The following is a 27,399-nucleotide window of genomic DNA, read 5'->3' as shown; positions in this document are numbered from 1 at the left end:
GGCAGATGGGCTTCAACGTGGATAAATGTGTCGTGGTCCATTTTGGCAGGACCAATGGGATGCAGGAGTACAATATCAAGGGTAGGAGTCTTAGCAGTGTTGAGGAGCAGAAGGATCTTGGGGTCCGGGTCCAAAGGATTCTTAAATCGGCCTCGCAGGTGGAGGATGTGGTCAAGAAGGCATATGGTGTACTGGCCTACATTAATCGAGGGATTGAGTTTAGGAGTCGGGAGGTAATGCTGCAACTTTATAGGACCCTTGTCAGACCCTACTTGGAGTACTGTGCTCAGTTCTGGTCGCCTCACTACAGGAAGGATGTGAAGCTATTGAGAGGGTGCAGAGGAGATTTACAAGGATGTTGCCTGGATTGGGAGGCATGCCTTATGAAGATAGGTCGAGGAGTTCTACTACACTCTACGGTCAGTGGTGGTAGAGGTGAACTCGCTGGGGTCTTTTAAAAGACTTCTGGATGAGTATATCTAATGGGATCTAATGGGATTGAGAGTTACAGATAGTTCTATGGCTTGGTAGATATAGATGTGATCGGAGCAACTTGTGGGCCGAAGGGCCTGTTTGTGCTGTAGTGTTCTATGTCCCAATGACCTGCACCTGGACCATATCCCTCCACACCCTCTCATCCATGTACCTATCCAAGTTTTTCTTAAATGTTAAAAGTGAGCCCGCTTTCACCACTTCATCTGGCAGCTCATTCCACACTCCCACCACTCTCTGTGTGAAGAAGCCCCCCCTAATATTCCCTTTAAACTTTTCTCCTTTCACCCTTAACCCATGTCCTCTAGTTTTTTCTCCCCTAGCCTCAGTGGAAAAAGCCGGCTGGCATTCACTGTATCTATATCCATCAAAATTTTATACACCTCTATCAAATCTCCCCTCATTCTTTTACGCTCCAGGGAATAAAGTCCTAAACTGTTCAACCTTTCTCTGTAACTCAGTTTCTCAAGTCCCAGCAACATCCTTGTAAATCTTCTCTGCACTCTTTCAATCTTATTAATATCCTTCCTGTAATTAGGTGACCAAAACTGCACACAATACTCTAAGTTTGACCTCACCAATGTCTTATACAAACTCACCATAACATTCCAATTCTTATATTCAGTACTTTGATTTATAAAGGCCAATACACCAAAGCACTCTTTACGACCCTATCTACCTGTGGCGCCCCTTTTATTCCCAGATCCCTCTGTTCTACTACACTCTTCAGTGTCCTACCATTTACCTTGTATGGTCTACCTTGGTTTGTCCTTCTAAAGTGCAATACCTCACACTTGTCTGCATTAATCTCCATCTGTCATTCTTCAGCTTACTTTTCTGGCTGGTCCAAATCCCTCTGCAAGCTTTGAAAGCCTTCCTCACTGTCCACTACACCTGCAATCATTGTATCATCAGCAAATTTGCTGATCCAATTTACCACATTATTATCCAGATCATTGATATAGATGACAAACAACTATGGACTCAGCACTGATCCCTGTGGCACACCACTAGTCACAGGGCTTCACTCAGAGAAGCAATCCTCCACTACCACTTTCGGGCTTCAGTTTTGTGTTGGGAAACAGTTTAGCAGCAAGCTCAGAAGCAGTCTCTCTCTCTCCCTGCTTCTTCTTGTTGTTTGGTTCTGCCTTAAAGAAGCTGTGTTTTGGGAAACAGATTTGACTACAATCTCTTCCGAGTTTTTTCAGAAGGGATTTTCAACATTCAACCCGGGAGGCAGGATTCCTGTAACAAGTAGCTATTAACATATGCTGGATTGTGTTTATTTGGAGGGTTTTGTGTATTGGATGTTGGCTTTGGTTGGAACACATTAGAGATATTTCCTAAAGAGTTATACATTATCCTGGATGTTGTGATTCTTGTTCGTAATGGTTAAAAGTTCTTGCTAACTGTCTTACTATACATGTCAACAATATTCTTAATTAAACTTTGTTTTTGATAAAAGCTCCCATGAGTTTGTTGAATCACAACTGGAGTGAAACCTCTCACGCTAATCCTGCCAAATTCAAGGTAAGATGTTACGGGTCAGGCAAGCTTCACAGAATACTGACTTGTAATAATATCCATATAGTTCTATGGCCAATCCTTGCTCACTAACAAACTTCAGATTAGTAATAAAATTATTTCAAATTGCATCAACATTACAGAGTGTTTCAAAGAAGTCTAAATTCTGTAATTTTATGAATCATATCAAAAATTTTAAACAAGAGTCTAGAGAAAATAAAAATTTAGATTTTGTTGTGACATAGCAATTACACAGATGGACAATGAGCTTTTGGCCCACCGAACCTGTCCTGATACACAGTTTCTATCCCACTGTTCACCTCCTGTTCATGTCTGTATCAAGATACACCTTGAAAGTTGCTAACATGCTTGCTTCTATCACTTCCATTGGCAGTGCGTTCCAGGCACCCACCACTCTTTGTGTGAAAAACTTCCCTCACATCTCCACTAAACTTACCACCTCTCACCTTAAACCTGTGCCCTCTTGTAGTCAACCCTTCCACTCTGGGAAAAATCCTGTGACTATCCACCCTATCTATGTCTCTCATAATTTTGTAGACTTCAATCAGGTTGCTCCTCAATCTTCAATTTTCCAGTGAAAACATTCCAAGTTTATTTAAGCTTTCCTCATATCTAAAATCTCCAGACCAGACAACATCCTGGCAAACCTTCTTTGCACTCTCTCCAAAGCATCCACGGCCTTCTGCTAGTGTGGCAACCAAAATGGTATGCAATTTTCCAAATGTGGCCTAATTAAATTTTTATACAGCTATAAGATGATTTGTGAACTTTTATACCCGACGCCTTGGCCGATGAAGGCAAACATGCTGCATGCCTTCTTGAACATCTTAATCACCTGTGTCGCCACTTTCATGGATCCATGGAGCTGTACACCCAGATCCCTCTGTGTGTCAGTGTTCCTAAGGGTTCTGCCATTTACTGTTTAATTCACACCTGAATTTGATCTTCCACCTTGCATTTGTCTGGATTAAACTCCATCTGTCACTTCCCTGCCCAAGTCTGCAATACAGCTATATCCTGGTTGAAAGCAGACACGAAGACAGAGCATGAGATGATCTTAGCAATGGAGCTTAATGCAGGTAGGCTGTGAGGAGAAGATAGTCCTGGCGCAAATGGAAAAGAAACAGGGCTAAGAGGGACCCAAAGAAGGGCTGTTGTTTAAAGTTTATTTATCAGCATCACAAGTAGGCTTACATTCACACTGCAGTGAAGTTACTGTGAAAATCCACTCGTCACTGCACCTGTTTGGGTTACACTGAGGGAGAATTTAGCATGGCCAATGCACCTATCCAGCACATCTTTTATACTATGGGAGGAAACCGGAGCACCTGGAGGAAACCCACAGACACAGGGAGAACATGCAGACACTGTACAGACAGTGACCCAAGCCAGGAAACAAGCCCAGGTCCTTGGCGTTATGAGACAGCAGTGCTAACCACTGTGCCACCATGCTGCCCCGGGTCCCTGGCACTGTGAGGCAGCAGTGCTAATCACTGTGCCACCATGCTGCTCATATGGGTGGAACTTGTACCAAGAAGCGCAACTAGTGTTAAGCTACTTGGATGTGATGGTGGTTGAAGCCTTAAAGAAAAGGAGCTGGAATTTGGCTTGAGCAAATTCATAGGTCTGAAAAACTGCATGGCTAGAATTAATGCCATATTTTCTTAATGGGGGAAGGTCTGCTGATGTAGTGCGTAGCTTCCTCCCTTTGAGCCAGAAGCTCTGGGCTCGAGTCTCAGTCTCAGAATTGATGACCAAGGAAGATGGCTTCATTACACCAGCAAACAGGTTGAGTATTAACTTGCAATTCTTCCTAAAATATATCAATGGCAGGCAGTATCAGAGGGATAGATTCCTGATCAAACACATACAATCATAGAAAAACTTCAGCACAAACAGGCCCTTTGGCCCCAGGTTGCGCCGATCTTATCTCTACCTACCAGGCTCACCTATAACCCTCAATCCTATTAAGTCCCATGTACTCATCCAGAAGTCCCTTAAAAGACCCTATCAAGTTTGCCTCCACCACCCCCGATGGCAGCCGATTCCACTCACTCACTGAGTGAAAAACTTACCCCTGACATCTCCTCTGCACCTACTCCCCAGCACCTTAAACCTGTGTCGGAACATGCTTTCAGGCAGAGAACTTAAGAAGATAAACTGATTCTAAGTGGCAGCCAGTCGATCTATCTCTGCTATATCTGTTATTTAAAGTGTAATTTGCAGTTCACTTTGATTACAGTTTTCCTGTTAACTCATGTTTGATGTTGATTTTGGGTTGATTATTAAAGTAGAAGTTGTAAAAAGTGCAATATTGTTCCTTTTTATTGTTGGGAGCCATTTAATAACAGACACATAGAAAATAGCAACAGGAGTAGGCCATTCAGCCCTTCGAGCCTGCTTTGCCATTCATTTTGATCATGGCTGATTATCAAATTCAATATCCTGATCCCCCCTTCCCCCCAAATCCCTCGATCTCTTTAGACCCAAGAGTTATACCTAATTTCTTTTTGTGCAACAGTTGCTGAAAGTAAGCACGCAGGTACAGCAGGCAGTAAAGAACGCAAATGATATGTTGGCCTTCCTGGTGAGAGGATTTGACCATAGGGATAGGGATATTTTGCTGCAATTGTATAGAACAAAGAACAAAGAACAACACAGCACAGGAAACAGGCCCTTTGGCCCAACGAGCCCGTGCTGCCATCTTAACAATGTATTTTTCCTACACCTCCCTTGACCCGTGTCTATGCTTATGGTACCCCCATTGGAAACCAGATTCAGGGGAGAATAGTTTAGGAACAATTTGTTACACATATCAGCCTAAGAGCACACCTTTGGGGTGCGGGAGGAAACCGGAGCATCTGGAGGAAACCCATGCAACCACAGGGAGAATGCACAAACTCCCACAGACACTGGCCCAAATCCATGTATCTACACAGCTAGCAGTGATAGTCACTGAGCTGTTGTGGTGCCCATCTGCTGGTCCAGTTTTAAGCCCACACAAACGACGCGAAGTACTAGGCCACTCTCGAAACATCCAAGAGCAGCCCACGCACGACCCACCGTGTGCATGCCCCTCGTTTGACAACAAGGTGGACCGACACACCTGCGGAGTAAAAGAGACAAAACATCAACATGCAGCATTAGATTTCCAGTAATGTCCCGAGGCTCTGACCCTTTTTAAAACCGTCTCCTATAACTCTCCATCCCTGTTTCGCTCATGTGTCTATCTAAATAAGCCTTAAACAAGTCCAGCGTGCCTGCCTCCACCACCTTACTTGGTAGTGCATTCCATACCCCCACGACCCTCTATGTGAAAAACCTCCCTCTAGCATCCAAATTATACTTCTCCCCCCTCACCCTAAGCTCGTGGCCCCTCGTGATATTTGTCTCCAATCGAGGGAAAAGCCTGCCACTGTTTACTCTATCTATACCCTTCATTATTTTATACACCTCTATCAGATCCCCCCTTAATCTCCGTCTTTCTAAGGAAAAGAGCCCCAGTTTGCCCAATCTTTCCTCATAACCCAGTGCTTCCATACCAGGCAGCATCCTGGTAAACCTCCTCTGCCCTGTCTCCAGGGTCTCCACGTCCTTCCGGTAGTAAGGTGACCAGAACTGGACACAGTACTCCAAATGTGGTCTAACCAATGTTCTGTACAACTGTATCATTAGACGCCAGCTCTGAAACTCTATACCCCTTCCTATAAAGGCTAGCATACCGTAAGCTATCTTCACAACCTTCTCCACCTGAGTTGCCACCTTCAGAGACTTGTGCACTTGCACTCCCAGGTCCCTCTGCATTTCTATACTCTTAATAGGTCTACCCTTTATCATGTAACTTCTCTCTACATTATTCCTTCCAAAATGCATCACCTCGCATTTATCAGGATTAAATTCCATCTGCCATTTATCTGCCCAATATACCAACCTATCTATATCCTGCTGTGTATCCGCCAATCCTGCCATCTTTGTGTCATCTGCAAACTTGCTGATCACACCACGTACGCCCTCTTCCAAGTCATTTATATATATTACGAATAGAAGAGGTCCCAGTACTGAGCCCTGCGCCACACCACTGGTAACAGACCTCCAGCCAGAAAAGGACCCTGCCACTACTACTCTCTGTCTCCTGTTGCCTAGCCAGTTTTCAATCCATCTACCTACCTGTCCCTGTATCCCATGAGCCTTAACCTTTTCTACCAGCCTACCATGAGGGACTTTGTCAAACGCCTTACTGAAATCCATATAGATGACATTAACGGCTCGTCCTTTGTCAACCGTTTTGGTCACCTCAAAAAATTCTACCAGATTTGTAAGAACATAAGAACATAATAAGAACATAAGAAATAGGAGCAGGAGTAGGCCATCTAGCCCCTTGAGCCTGCCCCGCCATTCAATAAGATCATGGCTGATCTGCCGTGGCTCAGTTCCACATTCCCGCCCTCTCCCCATAACCCTTAATCCCCTCACTTATCAAAAACCTATCAACCCGCGTCTTAAAAATATTTAGCGAGGCAGCCTCCACCACTTCAACAGGCAGAGAATTCCAGAGATTCAACACCCTTTGAGTGAAGAGGTTCCTCCTCAACTCCGTTCTAAACCGCCCCCCCTTTATCTTGAAGCTGTGCCCTCTAGTCCTACTGTCCTTTCTGAGCGGGAAGAGCCTCTCCACCTCTATCCTATCCATCCCATTCATCATCTTATACGTCTCAATGAGATCTCCCCTCATTCTTCTAAACTCTAACGAGTACAAGCCTAGTTTATTCAGCCTCTCCTCATAGTTCAACCCCCTCAACTCCGGTATCAGCCTAGTAAACCTCCTCGGTTTACTCCCTCCAAGGCCAAAATATCCTTGCGTAAGTGCGGCGACCAAAACTGCACACAGTACTCCAGCTGCGGCCTCACCAGTGCCCTGTACAGTTGCAGCAAGACCTCCCCCGAACAAAGCTGTGTATCCCTAGTCAGATCGCAATGCTCCAAATGCTTATACAGCCTATCCCTAAGAATTTTTTCCAACAACTTTCCTACCACTGATGTCAAACTCACCGGCCTATAATTACCAGGATTATCCCTACTGCCCTTTTTAAACAGCGGTACCACATTAGCTATCCTCCAGTCCTCTGGGACCTCACCTGTGTCCAAAGAAGAGACAAAGATTTGCGTCAGAGGCCCAGCAATTTCATCTCCCACCTCCCTAAGCAGCCTGGGATAAATGCCATCAGGCCCCAGAGCTTTATCCGTTTTTATGCTGCCTAAAAACCCTAACACTTCCTCCCTCGTAATGGATATTTCCTTCAACTGGTCTACAGCTCCCTCCAAGACATTACAAGACACCAAGCCCCTCTCCTTCGTGAATACCGACGCCAAGTATTCATTCAGGATCTCCCCCATTCCCTCAGACTCTATGCACAGTTCCCCTCCTTTGTCCCTAAGAGGACCGATTTTCTCTCTAACCACCCTTTTGTTCCTAATATAAGAGTAAAATGCCTTTGGATTTTCCTTAATCCTACCAGCCAAAGCAATTTCATGCCCCCTTTTCGCCCTTCTAACTCCCCTTTTGAGCTCCCTCCTGCTCTCTCTATATTCCTCCAGTGCTCTCTCCGTTCCCAGTTGATTAGACCTAACATATGCCTCTCTCTTCTTCCTGACCAAGTCCTCAATATCCCCTGTAATCCACGGCTCTCTAATCCTGCCTTTCCCATCCTTCCTCTTTACCGGCACATGTCTTTCCTGCAACATTTTCAGTTTTCCCTTGAAAGCCTCCCACTTGCCGACCGTGGACTTACCCGCTAACAACCTCTCCCAATCAGTGTCCTTCAGCTCCTTCCTAATCCGGCTATAGCTTGCCTTCCCCCAGTTCAGCACCCTCCCCTTCGGACGGCACTCATCCCTTTCCATTTTTATCCTAGACAGACTTGCGGTCACTGTTAGCCACATGTTCGCCTACTGCAACCTCAACCACCTGACCTGGCTCATAACCCAAAACTAAATCCAGTATAGCCCCCTCCCTAGTCGGGCTAGTTACGTACTGCTCCAAGGACCCTTCCAGCACACATTTTGCAAATTCCTCCCCATCTGAACCCCCAGCTCTAGGCACCTTCCAATCCACTCCAGGAAGATTAAAGTCACCCACTACAACAACCCTATTCTTTCTGCACCTATCTAAAATGTCTTTACAAATGCCTTCTTCCACTGCCCTTGGGCTGTTGGGTGGCCTATAGTATATCCCTAGCATAGTAATCGCTCCCTTCCTATTCCTCAATTCCACCCACAGCGACTCGATCCCTAACTCCTCCATATTATCCTCCCTCTGCACTGCTGTGATGTGCTCCTTAACTAACAACGCCACCCACTTCTCTTCAACCCTCCTCTGTCACACCTAAAACACTTATTCTGACACCCATAACACTTATACTCACACCTAAAACACTTATACTCACACCTAAAACACTTATAGGGCATTGGTGAGGCCACACCTGGAGCACTGTGTGCAGTTTTGGTGTCCTTATCTGTCTTTGCTATAGAGGGAGTACAGCAAAGGTTTACCAGGCTGATTCCAAGGATGGCAGGTTTAATGCATGAGGAGCAACTAAGTCGGTTAGAATTATATTCACTGGAGTTAAGAAGAGTGAGGGGATCTCATAGAAACTTATAAAATTCTAACACAATTAGACAGGGCAGTTTCAGAAAGAATGTTCCCAATGATGGGGGAGTCCAGAACTAGGGGTCATACTTTGAGGATAAGGGGTAAACCTTTAAGGAGGGAGGTGAGGAGAAATTTCTTCACCCAAAGGGTGGTGAATGTGTAGAATTCACTCCCACAGAATGTAGCTGAGGTCAAAATGTTGTACATTTGGTTCTTTTTGTTTTCTGACCTCTACATGCTCATAACATTTTGCAAATAAGTATTGAGCTTCCTTGTGCCAGATTCTGCTGAGGATTGTTAAAAGCTGCTGTGTACCTCAGCTTTTTGTCCACCACGGAAGCTGATTCCATCAGCAATGTGAGTCTGGAATTCTGCAATGGTGTAATACTCCACTTCAACAGCAGGGGGATCTGGAGGCTTTGGCAGCGGGAAACCCTGCACAATACAACAAAGGAACACTGGTTAAAAGCCTTGAAATGAATCTGTATTTTCACAACCTTTATTGTAAAATAACATTTTAGCTTTTTTGGTTAATAAATGTATTCTCATTCCTTCCCATTTCAACACTTTTCAGAGAATACCATCACAGAATGACTACAATACAGAAGGAGGCCATTTGGCCCATCGAGTCTGCACTGACCACAATCCCACCCACGCCCTATCCCTGTAACCCCATGCATTTACTCTAATCAAGATCAAGTGTAATATCAACATGCTGCACTTGGTTGAAGTCATTAGGTTACATTTCAGCTTCATTTGAAGCAATTTTTTAAAGCGACATCTCAGCCTTTTGGCTAAGATGCAAATAAGATCAAGCCTTGGAGGAGGAGCTACACCTACGCCAATCAGCTTGGATCATGTAGATCAAGCCCAAGACAGGTGGTGAGAGCCCTGTCTTGTCAGCTCGGATCGGGAATGTCCCAACTTGTTGGAACTCTGAATTGGATTTAATTTGACTTGATTGGATTGGAATAAAGTTTAAATAAAAATCAGTCCCCCTGACACTAGGGGCAATTTAGCATGACCAATTTTCTATGTTCTGTATGTTCAATCAACCTAAGCTACACATTTTTGGACTGTGGGAGGAAAATGGAGCACCCAAGGAAATGGGGAGAACATGCAAACTCCACACAGACAGTGGCCCAAGCCAGGAATCAAACCCAAATCCCTGGCACTGAGAGGCAGCAATGCTAACCCAATGTGTATTTCAGATTAGTATTTCAGATTTTCAGAAAGGGCAACAAATATGAAATTGTTCCATTGATTCCAGTGATAAATGAAAGAATTCCCTTCCATATAACAAGCCCACTCCTGAGCTAACAGGAATGTAGCAAGAAACTGCTGGCAGCCCTCTCCCTCTAAGCTGCTCTTAGCTGACACCAACACAAGTATTAGTCTGACTGGAGATATCCAGATTTACAGCATGGAAAGAGGCCATTTGATCCATCCTTCCTGACTCTCTGCTTGGGAAATGCAAATCCCAGTGGCTCACTCCTTCCTTAATCTGGAATTCAACATTATTCCACATTTTCTCACATAACAACAGTGTCTTCATAGCCACTCCCTAGGCAAAGCAATCCACACCACAGAAAAATTCTCCTCATTTACAATATGGTGATTTAAATTGCTGACTCCAGATCACACACAACCATAGAAATTAGAAGCAAGAGTAGGCCATTTGGCTCTTTGAGCCTGCTCTGCCAGTCATTTTGATCATGGCTGAATTCAATATCCTGAACCCCTCCCCCTTAGTCCCATATTCCTTGATCTCTTTAGCCCCAGGAATATATCTAATTTCTTCTTGAAATCACACAATGTTTTGGCTTCAACCACATTCTGTGGTAGAGAATTCCATACATTCACCACCCTCTGGGTCAAGAAAGATCTCCTCACCTCAGTCCTAAAAGGTTTACCCCTTATCCTCAAACTATGACCCCTCGTTCTGGACTCCCCCACCACTGGGAACATTTTTTCTGAATCTACTCTGTCTAACCCTGTTAGAATTTTATAAGTTTCAATGAGATCCCCTCACACTCTTCTAAACTCCAGTGAACATAATCCTAAGGACGGCATGGTGGCAAGTGGTTAGCACTGCTGCCTCACAGCTCCAGAGACCTAGGTTCAATTCCCAGCTTGGGTCACTGTCTGTGTGGAGTTTGCATGTCCTCCCCGCGTCTGCGTGGGTTTCCTCTGGGTGATTTGGTTTCCTCCCACAGTCCAAAAATGTGTGGGTTAGGTGGATTGGCCATTCTAAATTGCGCTTTAGTGTTAGGGGGACTAGTTAGGGTAAATGCATTGAGTTATAGGGAAAGAGCCTGGGTGGGATTGTGGTCAGTGCAAACTTGATAAGCTGAATGGCCTCCTTCTACATTGTAAAAATCTATGATTCTAACTTACTCAGTCTCCCCTCATATGATAGACCTGCCATCCAAGGAATCAGTCTGGTAAGTCTTCGCTGTACTCCCTCTATAGCAAGGACATCCTTCCTCAGATAGGGATACCAAAACTGCATATAATACTACAGATGCAGCCTCACCAGCGCCCTATACAATTGCAGCAAAATGTTCCTATCCTAATAGTTAAATCCTATTATTATGAAGGCCAATATATCATTTGCCTTCTTTACTGCCTGCTGTACCTGTGCACTTATTTTCAGTTACTGATGTACAAGGACACCAAGGTCTTGTTGAGTATTCACCTTTCTCAATTTACACCCATTCAAGTAATAATCAGTCTTTCTATTATTTCATTTGATTTATTATTTATTAATATTGTTTCTTGTGCACGATACAAAGCACACAGTACATAGAGGAGAGAGTATAGTAAGTAGTGTTACATTCACAGTTAGGGTGTAGAAAAAGATCAAATTAATCCAAGATAGGTCCATTCAAAAGTCTGATGGTAGAGGGAAGAAGCTGTTCTTGAATCGATTGGTACATGTCCTCAGACTTTTGTATCTTTTTCCTGATGGAAGAAGATGGAAAAGAATCTGACTGGAGTGCCTGGGCTCCTTGGTTATGCTGGCTGCTTTTCTGAGGTAGTGGGAAATGTAAACAGAGTCAATGGATGGGAGACTGATTTTAGTGATGGACTGGGCTTTGTTCACAACCCTTTGTAGTTCCTTGTGCTCTTGGACAGAGCAGGAGCCCATACCAAGCTGTGATTCAACCAGGAAGAATGTTTTCTATGTTGCTTCTGTAGATATTGGTGAATGTCGTAGCTGACATGCGAAATTTCCTCAGTCTCCTGAGAAAGAGGCATTAGTTGTGTGACATTAGTGTCCCTTTAAGAAAGGTTTTTTTAAAAAAAATATGATTTCTGCAGCCCACTGCTTCAGCCTGAGGTTGTCTCACGCTCAGCCTCAGGTTGTCTCATTGCTGGAAGGAGGAGAAAAAACTGTGGGCAGTCAGGTGACAGAAGTTTTACAGCTTTCAGTTTCTCTTTCTCTCTCTGCTTTGAAAATGTTACCAGTTAGCTGAAAGAAAGACTTGTTGTCATGCTGCAGTAAAGAAGCTATGCTTTTGTGCTTTGGGGAGTTTACACGACTACAAGCGGCTCTGTGTTTTCAAGGTCATTTGAAATCAGCATTCAACCCAGGGAACTGGATTCCAGTATTATGTGAGCTTTAGCCTGTGCAGTGATAAATCTGTTCAAAGGGTTTTGTTTATCAAATTTTGGTTTTAATTGGAACACATTAGATATTCATGAAGAGCGAATCACTATAGTGGATGTTCTGTTTCTTGTTTGTAATTGATAAAAGTTCTTGCTAATTTCATTACCATACATGTCAACTATATTCTTAAATAAACTTTGTTTGATAAAAACTCCCTAGTGGGTCAATTGAATTATACCTGAAATGAAACATCTCATGCTTGTACAGTCATAGCGTTTACAGCATGGAAACAAGCCCTTCAGTACAACTTTTTTTTCACAACTAAGCTGTCCCAATTGCCTGCATTTGGCCCATATCCCTCTATACCCATCTTGCCCATGTAACTGTCTAAATGCTTTTTTAAAAGACAAAATTGTACCCTTCTTTGCTACTACTTCTGCCAACTGTTCCAGACACTGACCACCCTCTGAGTGAAACAAGTGCCCTCTGGCCACTTTTGTATCTCTCCCCTCTCACCTTAAACCTATGCCCTCTAGTTTTTGCTCCTCTACCTTTGGGAAAAGATATTGACTATCTAGTTGACCTATGTCCCTCATTATTTTATAGACCTCTATAAGGTCACCCCTAAGTCTCCTATGCTCCAAGGAAAAAAAGTCCCAGTCTATCCAGTCTCTCCTCATAACTCAAATCATCAAGTCCCGGTAGCATTCTAGTAAATCTTTTTTGCACTCGAATTTAATAATATCCTTTCTATAATAGGGTGACTAGAACTATACACAGTATTCCAAGTGTGGCCTTACTAATGTCTTACACAACTTCAACAAGACGTCCCAATTCCTGTATTCAATGTTCTGACCAATGAAACCCAGCTTGCTGAATGCATCTTCATCACTCTGTTCACCTGTGACTTCATTTTCAAGGAGCTATGAACCTGTACACCTAGATCTCTTTGTTCTGTAACTCTTCCCAAAGTCCTACCATTAACTGAGTAAGTCCTGCCCTGATTCGATCTACCAAAATGTATCACCTTGCTTTTATCTAAATTAAATTCCATCTGCCATTCATCAGCCCACTGGCCCAATTGATCAAGATCCTGTTGCAATTGGAGAGAAGTTTCTTTACTGTCCACTTTGTATCTTGGCGTCATCTGCAAACTTAGTAACCATCCCTCCTAAATTCTCATCCAAATCATTAATATAATGACAAAAAACAGTGGGCCCAGCACTGATCCCTGAGGCACACCGCTGGTCACAGACCTCCAGTTTGAAAAACAAGCCTTTACAACCACCCTCTGGTTTCGGTCTTTGATCATCAAGGAAGTCACTCATCTGAGGAAGGAGCAGTGCTCCTAAAACTCATGATTCAAAATAAATCTGTTGGACTTTAACCTCGTGTTGTGAGACTTCTTATTCTGTCATCAAGCCAATTTTGTATCTATTTAGCTACCTCATCCTGGATCCTGTGAGATTTAATCTTATGCAACAACCTACCATGTCAAAGGCCTTGCTGAAGTTCATGTAGACAACATCAACTGCACTGCCCTCACAGCTACCTTCTTGGTTACCCTTTCAAACAACTCAATCAAATTTGTGAGACATGATTTTCCACTCACAAAGCCATGCTGACTGCCCCTAATGAGTCCTTGCCTCTCTAAATGCCTGTCGATCCTGTCTTTCAGAATGGCTTCTAACAGCTTACCCACTACAGACGTTAAGCTCGCTGGCCTGTAGTTCCCAGGTTTTTCCCAGCAGCCCTTCTTCAACAAAGGAACAACATTTGCTACCTCCAATTCTCAGGCACTTCACTTGTGGCTGTTGATGATCTCTGTTGGGGATCCGCAATTTCCTCCCTAGCCTCCCACGATGTCCTGGGATACACTTCATCAGGTCCTGAGGATTTATCTACCTTGATGTGCTTTAAGACTTCCAGCACCTCCTTCTCTGTAATATGTATACTCCTCAAGACATGACTATTTATTTCCCAAAGTTCCCTAACATCTATGCTTTTCTCAGCAGTAAATACTGATGACAAATATTCATTTAGGATCTCACCCTTCTCTTGTGGTTCTGCATATAGATGACCTTTTTGATCCTTAAGAGGCCTACTCTCTCCATAGTTATTATTTTGTCCTTTATGCACTTGCAGAAGCTCTTTAAATTCTCCTTTGCCTTGTCTGCCAAAGCAATCCCATGTCCCCTTTTTGCCCTCCTGATTTCTCTCTTAGCTCTACTCCTATACCCTCTATATTCTTCAAGGGAGCCACTTGATCCCAGCTGCCTATGCATGTCATGTGCCCCTTCTTCACCTTGACCAGGGCCTCATTATCCTGAGTCATTCAGGGTTTCCTACTTCTACCAGCCTTACTCTTAACTCTAAAAGGAATGTGCTTACCCTGAACCCTGGTTAACACACTTTTGAAAGCCTCCCACTTACCAAACATCCCTTTGCCTGCCAACAGACTCCCCCATCAACTTTTAAATGATCCTGCCTGATACCATCAATAATTGACCTTGCTCCAATTTAGAATTTTAACTTTTGGGCCAGACTTATCATTCTCCACAGCTATCTTAAAGATGTGCGGATTAGGTTGATTGGCCAAGCTAAATTGCTCATTAGTGTCCCTGGATGCGTAGGTTAGAGGGATTAGCAGGTAAAATATGTAAGGAAACGGGGATAGGGTCTGGGTGGGATTGTTGTCGGTGCAGACTCGATGGGCCGAATGGCCTCTTTCTGCACTGTAGCGTTTCTATAGTTCTATGGTTCTGATGAAATTACGGTCATTGATCACAAAGTGATCCCTCACTAACACTTCTGTCACCTGCCCTTCCTTAGTTCCCAAGAGGAGGTCAAGTTTTGCCCCTCTCTCATCAGGCCATCCACATACTGAATGAGAAATTCCTCCTGAATACACTCAACAAATCTCTCTCCATCCAAGTCCCTAACACTATGGCTGTTGAGGAAGTTGAAATCAATTGTGTAAAGGCTTGACTATTAACATCCTTTTTTCTTGGAGCTTATCATAGCCAAATTCAAGATGCAAGACTTATGATTCAGGCTGGCTTCATAAGACACTCGAGTTTCTAACATGAACCATAACAGTGGGCTTCCTTCACCAGATTCTCTATCTCATTCCTGTACTGTGTCTCGTCATTGTTTGAGTTCCGACCTATTATGGTGGTGTTATCAGCAAACCTGGAAATCGAGTTGGAGGGGAAATTGGCCACACAATCATGGGGGTGTATAAGGAATAGAGGGCTGAGGACACAACCTTGTGGGGCACCGGTGTTGAGGATGATCATGGAGGAGGTTTTGTTGCCTATCCTTATTGATTGAGGTCTGCGGGTTAGGAAGTTCAGGGACCAGTCACAGAAGGAAAAGCCAAGCCCCAGGAAATGAGTTTCAGAGGAATAATGGTGTTGAAGGCTGAGCTGTAGTCAATAAATAGGAGTCTGACATAGGTGTCTTTGTTATCTAGGTGCTTCAAGGTTGAGTGCAGGGCCAGGGAAATGATGTCTGCTGTGGACCTGTTGCGGCGATAGGTAAACTGTAGTGAATCCAGGCAATCCGGGAGGCTGGAATTGATTTGTGCCATGACTAATCTTTTGAAGCACTTCATAATGATGGATATCAGAGCCACCGGACGATAGTCATTAAGGCACACTACTTGACTTTTCGTTGGTACTGGGATGATGGTGATTTTCTGGAAGCAAGCAAGGACCTCAGATTGGTGTCAAGAGAAGTTGAAGATGTCTGCTACCAAAATGGATAACCTCACATTTATCCACATTATACTGCATCCACCATGCAGATGCCCACACATACAGCCTGTTCAAATCACGCTGAAGCATCTCTGCACCTTCCTCAACAGTTCACCCTCCCACCCAGCTTCGTATCATCTGCAAATTGGGAAATAATACATTCAGTTCCTTCTTCCAAATCATTAACATATAATGTGAACAGTTGGGGTCCTAGCACAGATCGCTGCGGAACCCCATTAGTCACTGACTGCCAATCAGAAAAAGACCCATTTACGCCAAGTCTTTGCTTCCTATCTGCTAACCAGCTTTCTGTCCATCTCAAGACCGTACCTGCAATCCCATGTGCTCTAACTTTACATGGCTGTCTGTTATGTGAGACCTTGTCAAAAGCCTTCTGAAAGTCTAAATAAATCACATCCACTGGCTTTCCTTGGTCAACTCAACTAGTTACATCCTCAAAGAATTCCAATAGGTTCATCAAGGATGATTTCCTTTTTGTAAACCCATACTGATTTTGACTGATTATACCACTGTTTTCCAAATAAAATATTTAGATAAACATATGGATGATATTGGAATAGTGTGGGTTAGATGGGCTTTAGATTGGTTTCACTGGTCGGTGCAACATCAAGGGCCGAAGGGCCTATACTGCGCTGTAATGTTCTATGTTCTAAATGCTGAGTTATAAAGTTCTTGATAATGGACTCTAGCAACTCACCAGAACCGACGGTAAGCTCATTGGTCTCTCATACCCTGTTTTCTCTCTATCTCCTTTTTGATGTGGAGTTGACAGTGTTGGATTGGGGTAAGCACAGTAAGTAGTCGCACAACACCAGGTTAAAGTCCAACAGGTTTATTTGGTAGCATGAGCTTTTGGACTGCTGCTTCTTCATCAGGTGAGCGCCTCATTAATTCCGAAAGCTTGTCCTACCAAATTAACCTGTTGGGCTTTAACCTGGTGTTGTGAGACTACTTCCCGTATGAGGACTCTGGGTTTATACTTGTTGGGGTTTAGAAGGATGAGAGGGATCTTATTGAAACTTACAGGATACTGTGAGACCTGGGTAGAGTGGACGTGGAGAGGATGTTTCCACGAGTAGGAAAAACTAGAACAAGAGGGCCCAACCTCAGGCTAAAGGGACTTCCTTTAAAACAGAGGTGAGGAGGAATTTCTTCAGTCAGAGAATGGTGAATCTGTGGAACTCTGCCTCACAGAAGGCTGTGGAGGCCAGGTCATTTAGTGTCTTTAAGACAGCTGGATAGGTTCTTGATTAATAAGGGGATCAGGGGTTATGGGGAAAAGGCAGGAGAATGGGGGTGAGAGAAACATCAGCCATGATTGAATGGTGGAGCAGACTCAATGGGCCGAGACGCCTAATTCTGCTCCTATGTCTTACGGTCCTAAGTACTCTGGGACAAAGATTATCAGGATCTGGAGATTCATCTTCAACCCCATCAAATTCCCCAAAACCATTTCACCACTAAAGCTGAGTTCCTTCAGTTCCTCACAATCTCCCTTTCAGAGAATGTAGAATATTGATTTTTATATACTCATCTATTTAGACCGGATGGAATGAACATAAGAACATAAGAAATAGGAGCAGGAGTAGGCCATCTAGCCCTTCGAGCCTGCCCCGCCATTCAATAAGATCATGGCTGATCTGTCGTGGCTCAGTTCCACTTTCCCGCCCTCTCCCCATAACCTTAATCCCCTCTCTTATCAAGAACCCATCAACCCGCTTCTTAAAAATATTTAGTGAGGCAGCCTCCACCACTTCAACGGGCAGAGAATTCCAGAGATTCACCACCCTTTGAGTGAAGAAGTTCCTCCTCAACTCCGTTCTAAACGCATCCGAGGGTTCTGAAAGAAATGGCGGAGGTTATAGTGGATGCATTGGTGGTTATTTTCCAGACATCGCTGGATTCCGGGGAAGTGCCGGAAGATTGGAAAACGGCTAATGTTACGCCATTGTTTAAGAAGGGTGCCAGGCAAAAGGCAGGGAATTATAGGCCGGTTAGTTTAACGTCTGTTGTAGGTAAAATGTTAGAATCCGTCATTAAGGAGGAAATTGCGAGGCATCTTGAAGGGAATTGCTTGATAGAGCAGACGCAGCACGGTTTCATTAAAGGGAAGTCGTGTCTGACAAATTTACTGGAGTTCTATGAGGATGTGTCTAGGGCGGTGGATAGAGGAGAGCCGGTGGATGTGGTCTTTCTGGATTTTCAGAAGGCGTTTGACAAAGTACCTCATAAGAGGTTATTGCAGAAGGTCAGGGGACTTGGAGTTGGGGGTAGGGTGTTAGCGTGGATAGAGGATTGGTTGTCAAATAGGAGGCAGAGAGTGGGGTCAACGGGTGCTATTCGGATTGGCGGATGGTGACTAGTGGAGTGCCCCAGGGGTCGGTGCTGGGGCCTCAGCTTTTTACCATTTATATAGATGATCTGGAGGAGGGAACCGAGTGTAGGGTGTCGAAATTTGCGGATGACACCAAGATTGGGGGAACGGCAAATTGTGCGGAGGGTGTGGAGAGTCTGCAGAAGGATCTAGATAGGCTGGGCGAATGGGCCAGGAAATGGCAAATGGAATTTAATGTTGGCAAGTGTGAGGTGGTCCACTTTGGAAGGAAGAATGGTAGGAAGGACTATTACTTATGTGGCGAAAAACTGCAGCAGGCGACGGTGCAGAGGGACCTCGGGGTCCTTGTGCATGAGTCGCAAAAACCCAGCTTGCAGGTGCAGCAGGTGGTCAGGAAGGCGAATGGGATGCTGGCCTTCATAGCGAAGGGGATTGAATATAAAAGTAGGGAGGTCTTGCTGCAGCTGTATAGGGCATTGGTGAGGCCGCAGCTGGAGTACTGTGTGCAGTTTTGGGCGCCGCACCTGCGCAAAGATATTTTGGCCTTGGAGGGAGTGCAGAGGAGGTTTACTAGGCTGATACTGGAGTTGAGGGGGTTGAGCTATGAGGAGAGGCTGAATGAACTAGGCTTGTACTCGTTGGAGTTTAGAAGAATGAGGGGAGATCTCATTGAGACATATAAGATGATGAATGGGATGGATAGGATAGAGGTGGAGAGACTCTTCCCGCTCAAAAAAGACAGTAGGACTAGGGGGCACAGTCTCAAGATAAAGGGGGGGCGTTTTAGAACGGAGTTGAGGAGGAACTTCTTCACTCAAAGGGTGGTGAATCTCTGGAATTCTCTACCCGTTGAAGTGGTGGAGGCTGCCTCGCTAAATATTTTCAAGAAGCGGGTTGATGGGTTTTTGATAAGAGAGGGGATTAAGGGTTATGGGGAGATCTCAGGATCTTCTCCATCAACTTACCAGCCACTGAGGTTAGACTCACTTGTCGGTAATTTCCTGGGCTATCACTATTCCCTTTCTTGAATTTAGGAACCACATCTGCAATCCTCCAATCCTCCGGAACCTCTCCCGTCTCCATCGACAACGTAAAGATCATCGCCAGAGGCTCTGCAATCTCTTCCCTCGCCTCCCACAGTAATCTGGGGTACATCCCATCTGGTCCTGGCGACTTATCTATCTTGATGCTATTCAAAAGTTCCAACACATCCTCTTTCTTAATGTCCACATACTCAATGTTTTCAGTCTGCCGCAAACCTGCAGTACAACCACCCAGATCTTTTTCCACCATGTAAAGTATTCATTAAGCACCTCTGCTATTTCTACCGGTTCCGTACAAACTTCCCCACCGTCACACTTTATAGGTCCTATTCCTTCACATCTCATCCTTTTACTCTTCACATATTTGTAGAACGCCTTAGGGTTCTCCTTAATCTTACCTGCCAAGGCCTTCTCATGACCCCTTCTGGTTCTCCTAATTTCCTTCTTAAGTTCTTTCCTACAAGCTGTGTACTTGTCTAGATCCCTACCATCGCCTAGCTCTCTGAGCCTTTTGTACACTTTTCTTTTCTTTTTGACTAGATTCATTACAACTTTTGTGCACCACGGTTCCTGTAACCTACCAAAACCTCCCTGTCTCATCGGAACGTTGTCGTGCAGAATTCCAGACAAACATTCCTTGAAAATCTGCCACCTTACTTCAGTACTTTTCCCTGAGAATACCTCCTTCCAATTTACTCGTCTAATTTCCTGCCTGATGGCTTCATATTTCCCCTTACTCCAGATAAAACTTTCCTAGCCTGCCTGATCCTAACTCTTTCCAATGCTAGCGTAAAGGAGATAGAATTATGATCGTCATCCCCGAGATGCTCTCCCACTGAAAGATCCGACACCTGTCCTGGTTCATTAGCCAATACCAGGTCAAGTACAGCCTCTCCTCTTGTAGGCTTATCCACGTACTGTGTCAGGAAACCCTCCTGAACACACCTAACAAACTCCTCCCCATCCAAACCCCTTACCCTAGGGATTTTCCAATCGATGTTTGGGGAATTAAAGTCTCCCATCATAACAACTCTGTTATTACTACATCTCTCCAGGATCTGTTTCCCTATCTGCTCCTCAACATCCCTGTTACTATTGGGCGGCCTATAGCAAACACCCAGTAAAGTTATCGACCCCTTCCTGTTCTGAAGTTCCACCCACAGAGACTCCGTAGACAATCCCTCCACGGTGTCCACCTTCTCTACAGCCGTGACACTATCTCTGATCAACAGTGCCACTCCCCCACCTCTTTTGCCTCCCTCCCTGTCCCTTCTGAAGCATCTGAATCCTGGCACCTGAAGTATCCAGTCCTGTCCCTGAGACATCCAAGTCTCTGTAATGGCCACCACATCACATTCCCAAGCAGCAATCCACACTCTAAGCTCATCCACTTTATCCACTACACTCCTGGAGTTAAAATAGACACATCTCAAACCTTCGGTCTGAGCACTCCCCTTCTCCATCACCCGTCTATCCTCCCTCTTACACTGTCTACAATCCTTATTTGCGAGCTAACCTCCTCGCTCTCAGTCACCTCATCTCGATTCCCTCCCCCTAACCATTCTAGTTTAAAGTCTCCCCAGTAGCCTTAGCCAACCTTTCTGCCAAGATATTGGTCCCCCTGGGATTCAAGTGCCACCCGCCTTTATTGTACAGGTCACACCTGCCCCTAAAGAGGTCCCAGTGATCCAGGAACCTGAATCCCTGCCCCCTGCTCTAGTCCCTCAGCCACGCATTCAGCCTCCACCTCATTCCATTCCTGCTCTCACTTTCCCGTGGCACAGGCAGCAATCCTGAGATTACTACCTTTGAGTTCCTCCTTCTCAATTGTCTACCTAACTCCCTATATTCTCTTTTCATGACCCCTTCCCTCTTCCTACCTATGTCAGTGGTACCAATATGTGCTATAACTTCTGGCTCCTCTCCCTCCCACCTCTGGATTTCTGGGACGCGACCAGAGACATCCCGGATCCCGATACCAGGGAGGGAAACCACCACACAAGATTCCTGTCTGCCTCCGCAAAATCGCCTGTCTGACCCCCTCACTGTAGAGTCCCCAACTAATACCACCTTCCTCCTCCTTTCCTTAGCCCTCTGAGTTACAGGGCTGGACTCTACTCCAGAGACACAGCCACTGCTACTTCCACCAGGTGGGCTGTCCCCCCCATCAGTACTCAAACAGGAGTCCTTATTGTGAACGGGCACATCCAGCGGGGTGCTCTCTTATCACCTGAGCTTTCCCCTTCCTGGCCGTGACCCACTTGCCGGTAGCTCCTGTCTATCACCTCCTCATTTTCCGTAACCAGACAAAGATTCTCGAGCTGCAGTTCCAGTTCTCTAACACGGTCCCTTAGGAACCGCAGCTCGACACACCCGGCACAGATATGGATGAACGGGAGGCCAGGAGCCTCCAGGACCTCCCACATCCTACACTGGGAATAACAGACTGGCCTCACACTCATGGTTTCCCTTTTTTCAAGGAACACAAAAAACAGTAATTAAGAATTAAACTTACCCTTGCCTCGCCCTTTTCGCCTAAGCCCGTTGAGCCAAAGCCCTTACAGCTCTCACTCTGCTCCCTCTCACTCTGCTACCAAGGCTGCCCGCTGTATAGTGCGGCCTTACTTTTGTACCTCGCGTGCCCTTTCCAGCTCACCCCACGACTTACTTCCGCTTTACCGTTAAACTATTTACAGGGAGTGATTTCACAGATTGCTAGCACAGGAAGCTGCCAGAGTGAAGAAGCAGTCTGTCGCGAACACCATTCTGTAAATAAAGCTGCGTTCTTGCTAACCCTCCATGTTTCCTAGTGTCATTTCAGCAAAATACAACAGAAAAACTGGTGACAAGTACTTTGAATGGAGCTTGTTAGTCACCAGAAAGAATGGAAATTACTGAAAAATGTGGGAAAAGACTTAGAAAAGAAATGCTTCACTTGTGCTTTGGACATAACAGATAAGGAGGATGTGAGTTGGATCCTCTGCACAGCAATCAGAGAGCTGGGTGCATTTAAAAAGAGGCTGACGCTCGTGCTGTTGCCTTGCTTAAAAGAAAAATGTATCAAGGTGTGCACACACAGAACATCTATTAATAAGGAACTGGCAGCAGTTTTCGGCATTGTGGGACCTTCTGGTGAAAAGTGGAGTGATGGAGCACCTATACTGAGCATTTTGTCTATTTTGTACAGGCAAACAACATGAATAGGGTGCCTGGGTTCCTCAGCATGATAGAGGGAAAAATGGTTAATCTCTTCAGAAGCTTAGTACAACTGGAGAAACCAGGCACTAAAACATAAGAACAGATCTTGGATATTTTGCAAGCACATTTTTACCAATGCCTTTGGTGATTGCAAAGTACCTTAGATTCTACAAAAGAAACAAGAAGTGAGGAAGTTAATTGTATAATCTGTGGTTATGCTAAAAAGGCTTGCAGAATATTGTGAGGCTGGTGATGTGCTGAATGATACTCTTCAGGACAAATTTGTCTGTGGTCTGTGAAGCGAAGCAATACATAGAAACATAGAAAATAAAAACATGTAGGTGCAGCAGGCGGTAAAAAAGGCAAATGGTATGTTGGCTTTCATTGCGAGAGGTTTTGAGTACAGGAGCATGGATGTGTTGTATAAACTCTACAGGGTCCTGTGAGGCCACACCTAAAGTATTATGTGCAGTTTCGGTCTACTTTTCTGAGGAAGGATGTTCTTGCTCTCGACGGAGTGCAGCGAAGGTTTACCAGGCTGATTCCGGGGATAGCAGGACTGGTGTATGAGGAGAAATTGAGTAGGTTAGGATTGTTTTTGTTGGAGTTCAGACAAATGAGAGGGGATAGATGCAAGTAGGGATGTTCCCAATGGTGGGGAGGTCCAGAACAAGGGGTCACAATCTGAGGATTCGAGGTAGACGACCGGAGCGTACTGGCACAGTGGTTAGCACTGCTGCCTCACAGTGCCAGGTTCAATTCCTGGCTTGGGTCACTGTCTGTGCGGAGTTTGCACATTCTCCCTGTGTCTGCATGGGTTTCCTCCGGGTACTCTGGTTTCCTCCCACAGCCCAAAGTTGTGTGGGTTAGGTGGATTGGCTGAGATAAATTGCCCCGTAGCGCCAGGAGGATTAGCTTGGATAAATGCATACGGTTGTGGGGCTAGGGCCTGGGTGGGACTGTGGTCGGGACAGACCCGATGGGTCAAATGGCCTCCTCCTGCTCCTATCTTCTATGTTTCTATGTATTTATAAGCCAAAACTAAACTGTCCCTTTTTAAGACTTTAACTACCATCACTCGTCTCTTCCAGGAATGATGCACTGAAAGGGCCAGAGTTCTCAGCTCACAATCTTCAACATCTTTTTCTCGAATGTATACACTCATCATTTGGCTGTGTTGCTTCACCAGTGCTTCAAAAGGAGGCAGAGGCTAGAGCTATTCGCTGTTCAGATTGGGGATATGTTGATAGTGGAAGTATTGCAATCCAGGCCTGAATTCTTCAGCTGGGGTCTCTCTTCCTGCCATCCAGAGAGTCAAGAGTGCCCGCTGCCAATTCATGCTCAAATGAAATTAGAAAGCACTGGAAAGCTCTCCAGATGCTGCAGTGAGCCTGGGAGTAAGCAAAGTGGGTGATCAGGGTATCAGGGCCGAGATGGAAGAGGGAGTGGCCTATGAACCTTGAAGAGGGTGCCTGAAGTCAAAATGGCGCCCCACGACTCATTCAGGTGCCAGAACCACATCTTCAGCAGGCCAATCTTCTGCCCCACTACTACAAATATAGCAGTGAAAGAAACACAATAAAGGAGGTCCCCATTTTCTAGGGCTCATAAGCCCATCCCAAGAATTACTTAGCTGGTCCTCCCATGTCCTTTCCAGTGCCCCTGTACTGCTGGTGGGAAGTGACAGCCTGCACACTCATCCACTCAGAGGTGAGGTTGCCAGCTTCACATTTTTATGGAGCTGTTATAAACTGCGCCAGCGTTTGAATGTTAAATGAGGGTGTCAGTACTAACTGCTCATCTATTCAAATGAGCAAATGTGGTTCCCTATCTTCTTGGACAGGAAACTCATTACGTCACAGACAACGGGTGTGGAAAATGGGGAAATGAGATCTTGATGGTGAGATTCTTGTTTCCTGTTTTTGGGCTGCAATGTGTCGCCATTTACACTGACATCCAACACAGGCTAAACATTCCGGTTTGTGGGTGGAATTCTCCCATGTTCCCGCTGGCAGGATTCGGATTGAAGGGCTGATGGGCGTGTGCGGGGATTTGACAGGAGACCCAGAAATCGGTTTCGCGGATCAGACTTCATGAGGTTGAAGACCCAACTGGAATCTGCCTCCCATGTCTGATTTTCAGCAATGCACACAAAAAAATGCAGCAGTCCAGAACACACTCAAATCAACATGGCATGCACGAGTTGAGACTTACCTGAAGTAGGCCTCAGGCTGCCTCTGGAATTCAGAATGGAGGCCACCAGTGAGTCTGGATCCGGAATCATAGCAGTGGATGGGGGTTCATCAATTATTGGATCTTCCAGCTCAGTATTCCGAAGCAGACCATCTTCAGGAACCATCTTCCTTCTTCAATGGTTGGTCAGTGGTGTCAGGTATATTTTAAATATGGCCCCCAGGGATGATGGTGGGGTGTATGCCATCAAGCCTAGCCTACAGTGGAAGGCAGCGCAAGGCCCTGGATGCATCATTAATTATGCTGGAGAGGGAAGATATGAGGTGGTTTCCAGTTGGCCTCCGCATTGGGAAACACTCTCTGTCCTCACCCCCACCTTGCAGTTTAGTCCCAAATGGGAGAATTTCATCCATTGACTTGGGTACGAGGACCATAATATCAAACTTGCTGATGATATTAAAATAAGGGTTTTAGTGAACAATGAAATAGACTGAAGACAATATCAGGGAGTGTTGACAGCTACTGGTTTTTTATTGCGATATTGATGGGTAATGTCCTTATGATGGAACATAAGAAATAAGAGCAGGAAAAGATCATACAACCCTTTGAGCCTGCTCCATCATTCAATATGTTGATGGCTGATCAATAGAATCCCGACAGTGTAGAAGGAAGCCATTTGTCCAATTGAGTTTGCAAAAAGAGCACCTTGCCCTACCCAGGCCTGCACTTTCGGACTGTGAGAGGAAACTGGAGCACCTGGAGGAAACCCACGCAGACATGGGGAGAATGTGCAGACTCCACACAGACAGTCACCCAAGATCAAAACTGAATGTGGGTCCCTGGCGCCGTGAGGCAGCAGTGCTAACCACTGTGCCACCATGCTGCCCCAGGTCCCTGGCGCTGAGAGGTAGCAGTGCTAACCACTGTGCCATCCTGATATTGGGCTTCAACCTCATTTTCTTATCCATTTAGCATGTCCCTTGATTCCCAGAATAACTAATACTCAATCTATCTCGGCTTTAAATATATTCAATGACGGTACATCCATAACTCTAACATTCACACAGATAGTGCCCAAAGGTGGAAATGAATGTATCTCCTTGTTTCTTTGAACACAGAGTGAAAGGGCTGGCATTTTGGAGCTGCAATAAATCCAAAAAAGGAAGTGCCCCAACTAAAGTAAAGTGAACACAAAGTGGATTAAACCAATTAGAAGTGAGCCAATCTAAGCTAAACTAAGCACAATTCAGTTAGTATAGAGAATAAAGTGAGCTAGGAACTTAACTCTTCAAATTCAAAGCTGTTTAGGGAAAATGGAATCAAACTACGTGAGCCGACATATCGCAAACAGAAGTGAAGTCCCAGCACACCACCTCAGTGGACAGATATTATTAAAATGTGTTCATGGGATGTGGGTGTGTTGCTGACACTGATGTGCATCCCTAGTTGGAAAGGTGGTGGTGATCCATCTTCCTGAACAGCAGCTTTCTACCTAGTATAGGAATACCCACAATGCTGAGTGTGAGTTCCAGGATTTTGACCCAGTCACAATGAAAGAACAGCAATATAGTTCCCAGTCAGCAAGGCTTGGAGGGAAGCTTGCAAGTGGTGGTGTTCCTATACGTGCTTGCTACCTTAGCCTGTTTTGATAGTACAGGTCATGGAATTAACAGATGCTGTTGGAAAAGTATATTGTTGATGTAACAGGAAAACAAAATCCATACATACCAGGCTGATTTCTCTGCGTGGTGGTGGCTTCTGCCTTAGGTTTGGGGAACCTGTGAAAAGAAAATAATTTCTGTACAGATTGAAGAAACAGTTTGAACCACAAGACAGTTTGGGGCCTCCTCAGGTAATAAGTGGTTTGCTTGTATTGCATCATTAGCCAGAACACTAACAGGAAATGACATACATTGATTTATAATGGGAAATATTATTGAGAGCTCTACAATGGGTTATGCCTGCTCTCAATATTAGCTGGTCTATGGTGGCCTGAGAATGATCTGAAATCCAGTGAGCTCACATCAAGAGCAGAGAAACATAAGTGCATGCACTTGAAATTTCATAAACACAAAGGCTTAGAAATTCTGTTGTGTAATTGAACAGCCTCTAGAGTCTCCAGAATGGCAGGGAGAACAGACATGCCCATTATGAATTGGAAATGCCACACTGGTAAAGAACAAAAGTAAAATTGGCTTCCAGGTCCTCATATGCAAAAAAAGAAGGCATTTTCTGTTGAGGCCCCATCATAAGATTGGTTTGACCTAAGCAGCTAACACCAGCGTAATAGCCAGTCTCAAAAGAGTTTGTTAGATCACCAACAAAGTAAGTACGTTTAACAAATATACTTTCCTGAATGCGCAGCAGGGCTGTCAAAGACTGGGCCACAGCAATGATTTTAAAGTGGCAGAATTACCTCACAATTTAGATTCAACTTTGAATACACACCAACAAGAAATTTGGTGCCCGCATTAGCAATAAGCAATGCCATAATTTATCGTCAACCTGAATTTTCAGATCTCTTTAATTTTCCAGGTGCATTACTTTCTTTC

The 27,399-nt window shown here is 44.9% G+C and overlaps 1 protein-coding gene across 3 annotated transcripts in view; it reads right to left on the bottom strand.

The window, feature by feature from the left end:
* sh3pxd2aa (SH3 and PX domains 2Aa) overlaps window positions 1-27,399 on the bottom strand; it is a 610,480-nt gene that overhangs the window by 22,456 nt on the left and 560,625 nt on the right. For all 3 annotated transcript variants that reach the window (XM_080206018.1, XM_080206019.1, XM_080206020.1), the window contains 2 exons: window positions 26,576-26,625; window positions 9,002-9,121 (listed from right to left, as the gene is read on the bottom strand). In XM_080206018.1, the coding sequence (XP_080062144.1) occupies window positions 9,002-9,121; window positions 26,576-26,625 (170 nt within the window). The remainder of the gene's footprint in view (window positions 1-9,001; window positions 9,122-26,575; window positions 26,626-27,399) is intronic.

Source organism: Carcharhinus amblyrhynchos, chromosome 17 (assembly GCF_965287045.1).
Source record: "Carcharhinus amblyrhynchos chromosome 17, sCarAmb.v2.hapA, whole genome shotgun sequence".
In the NCBI taxonomy this organism is placed as follows: domain Eukaryota; kingdom Metazoa; phylum Chordata; class Chondrichthyes; order Carcharhiniformes; family Carcharhinidae; genus Carcharhinus; species Carcharhinus amblyrhynchos.
This window is presented reverse-complemented; position numbering and strand designations above follow the sequence as displayed.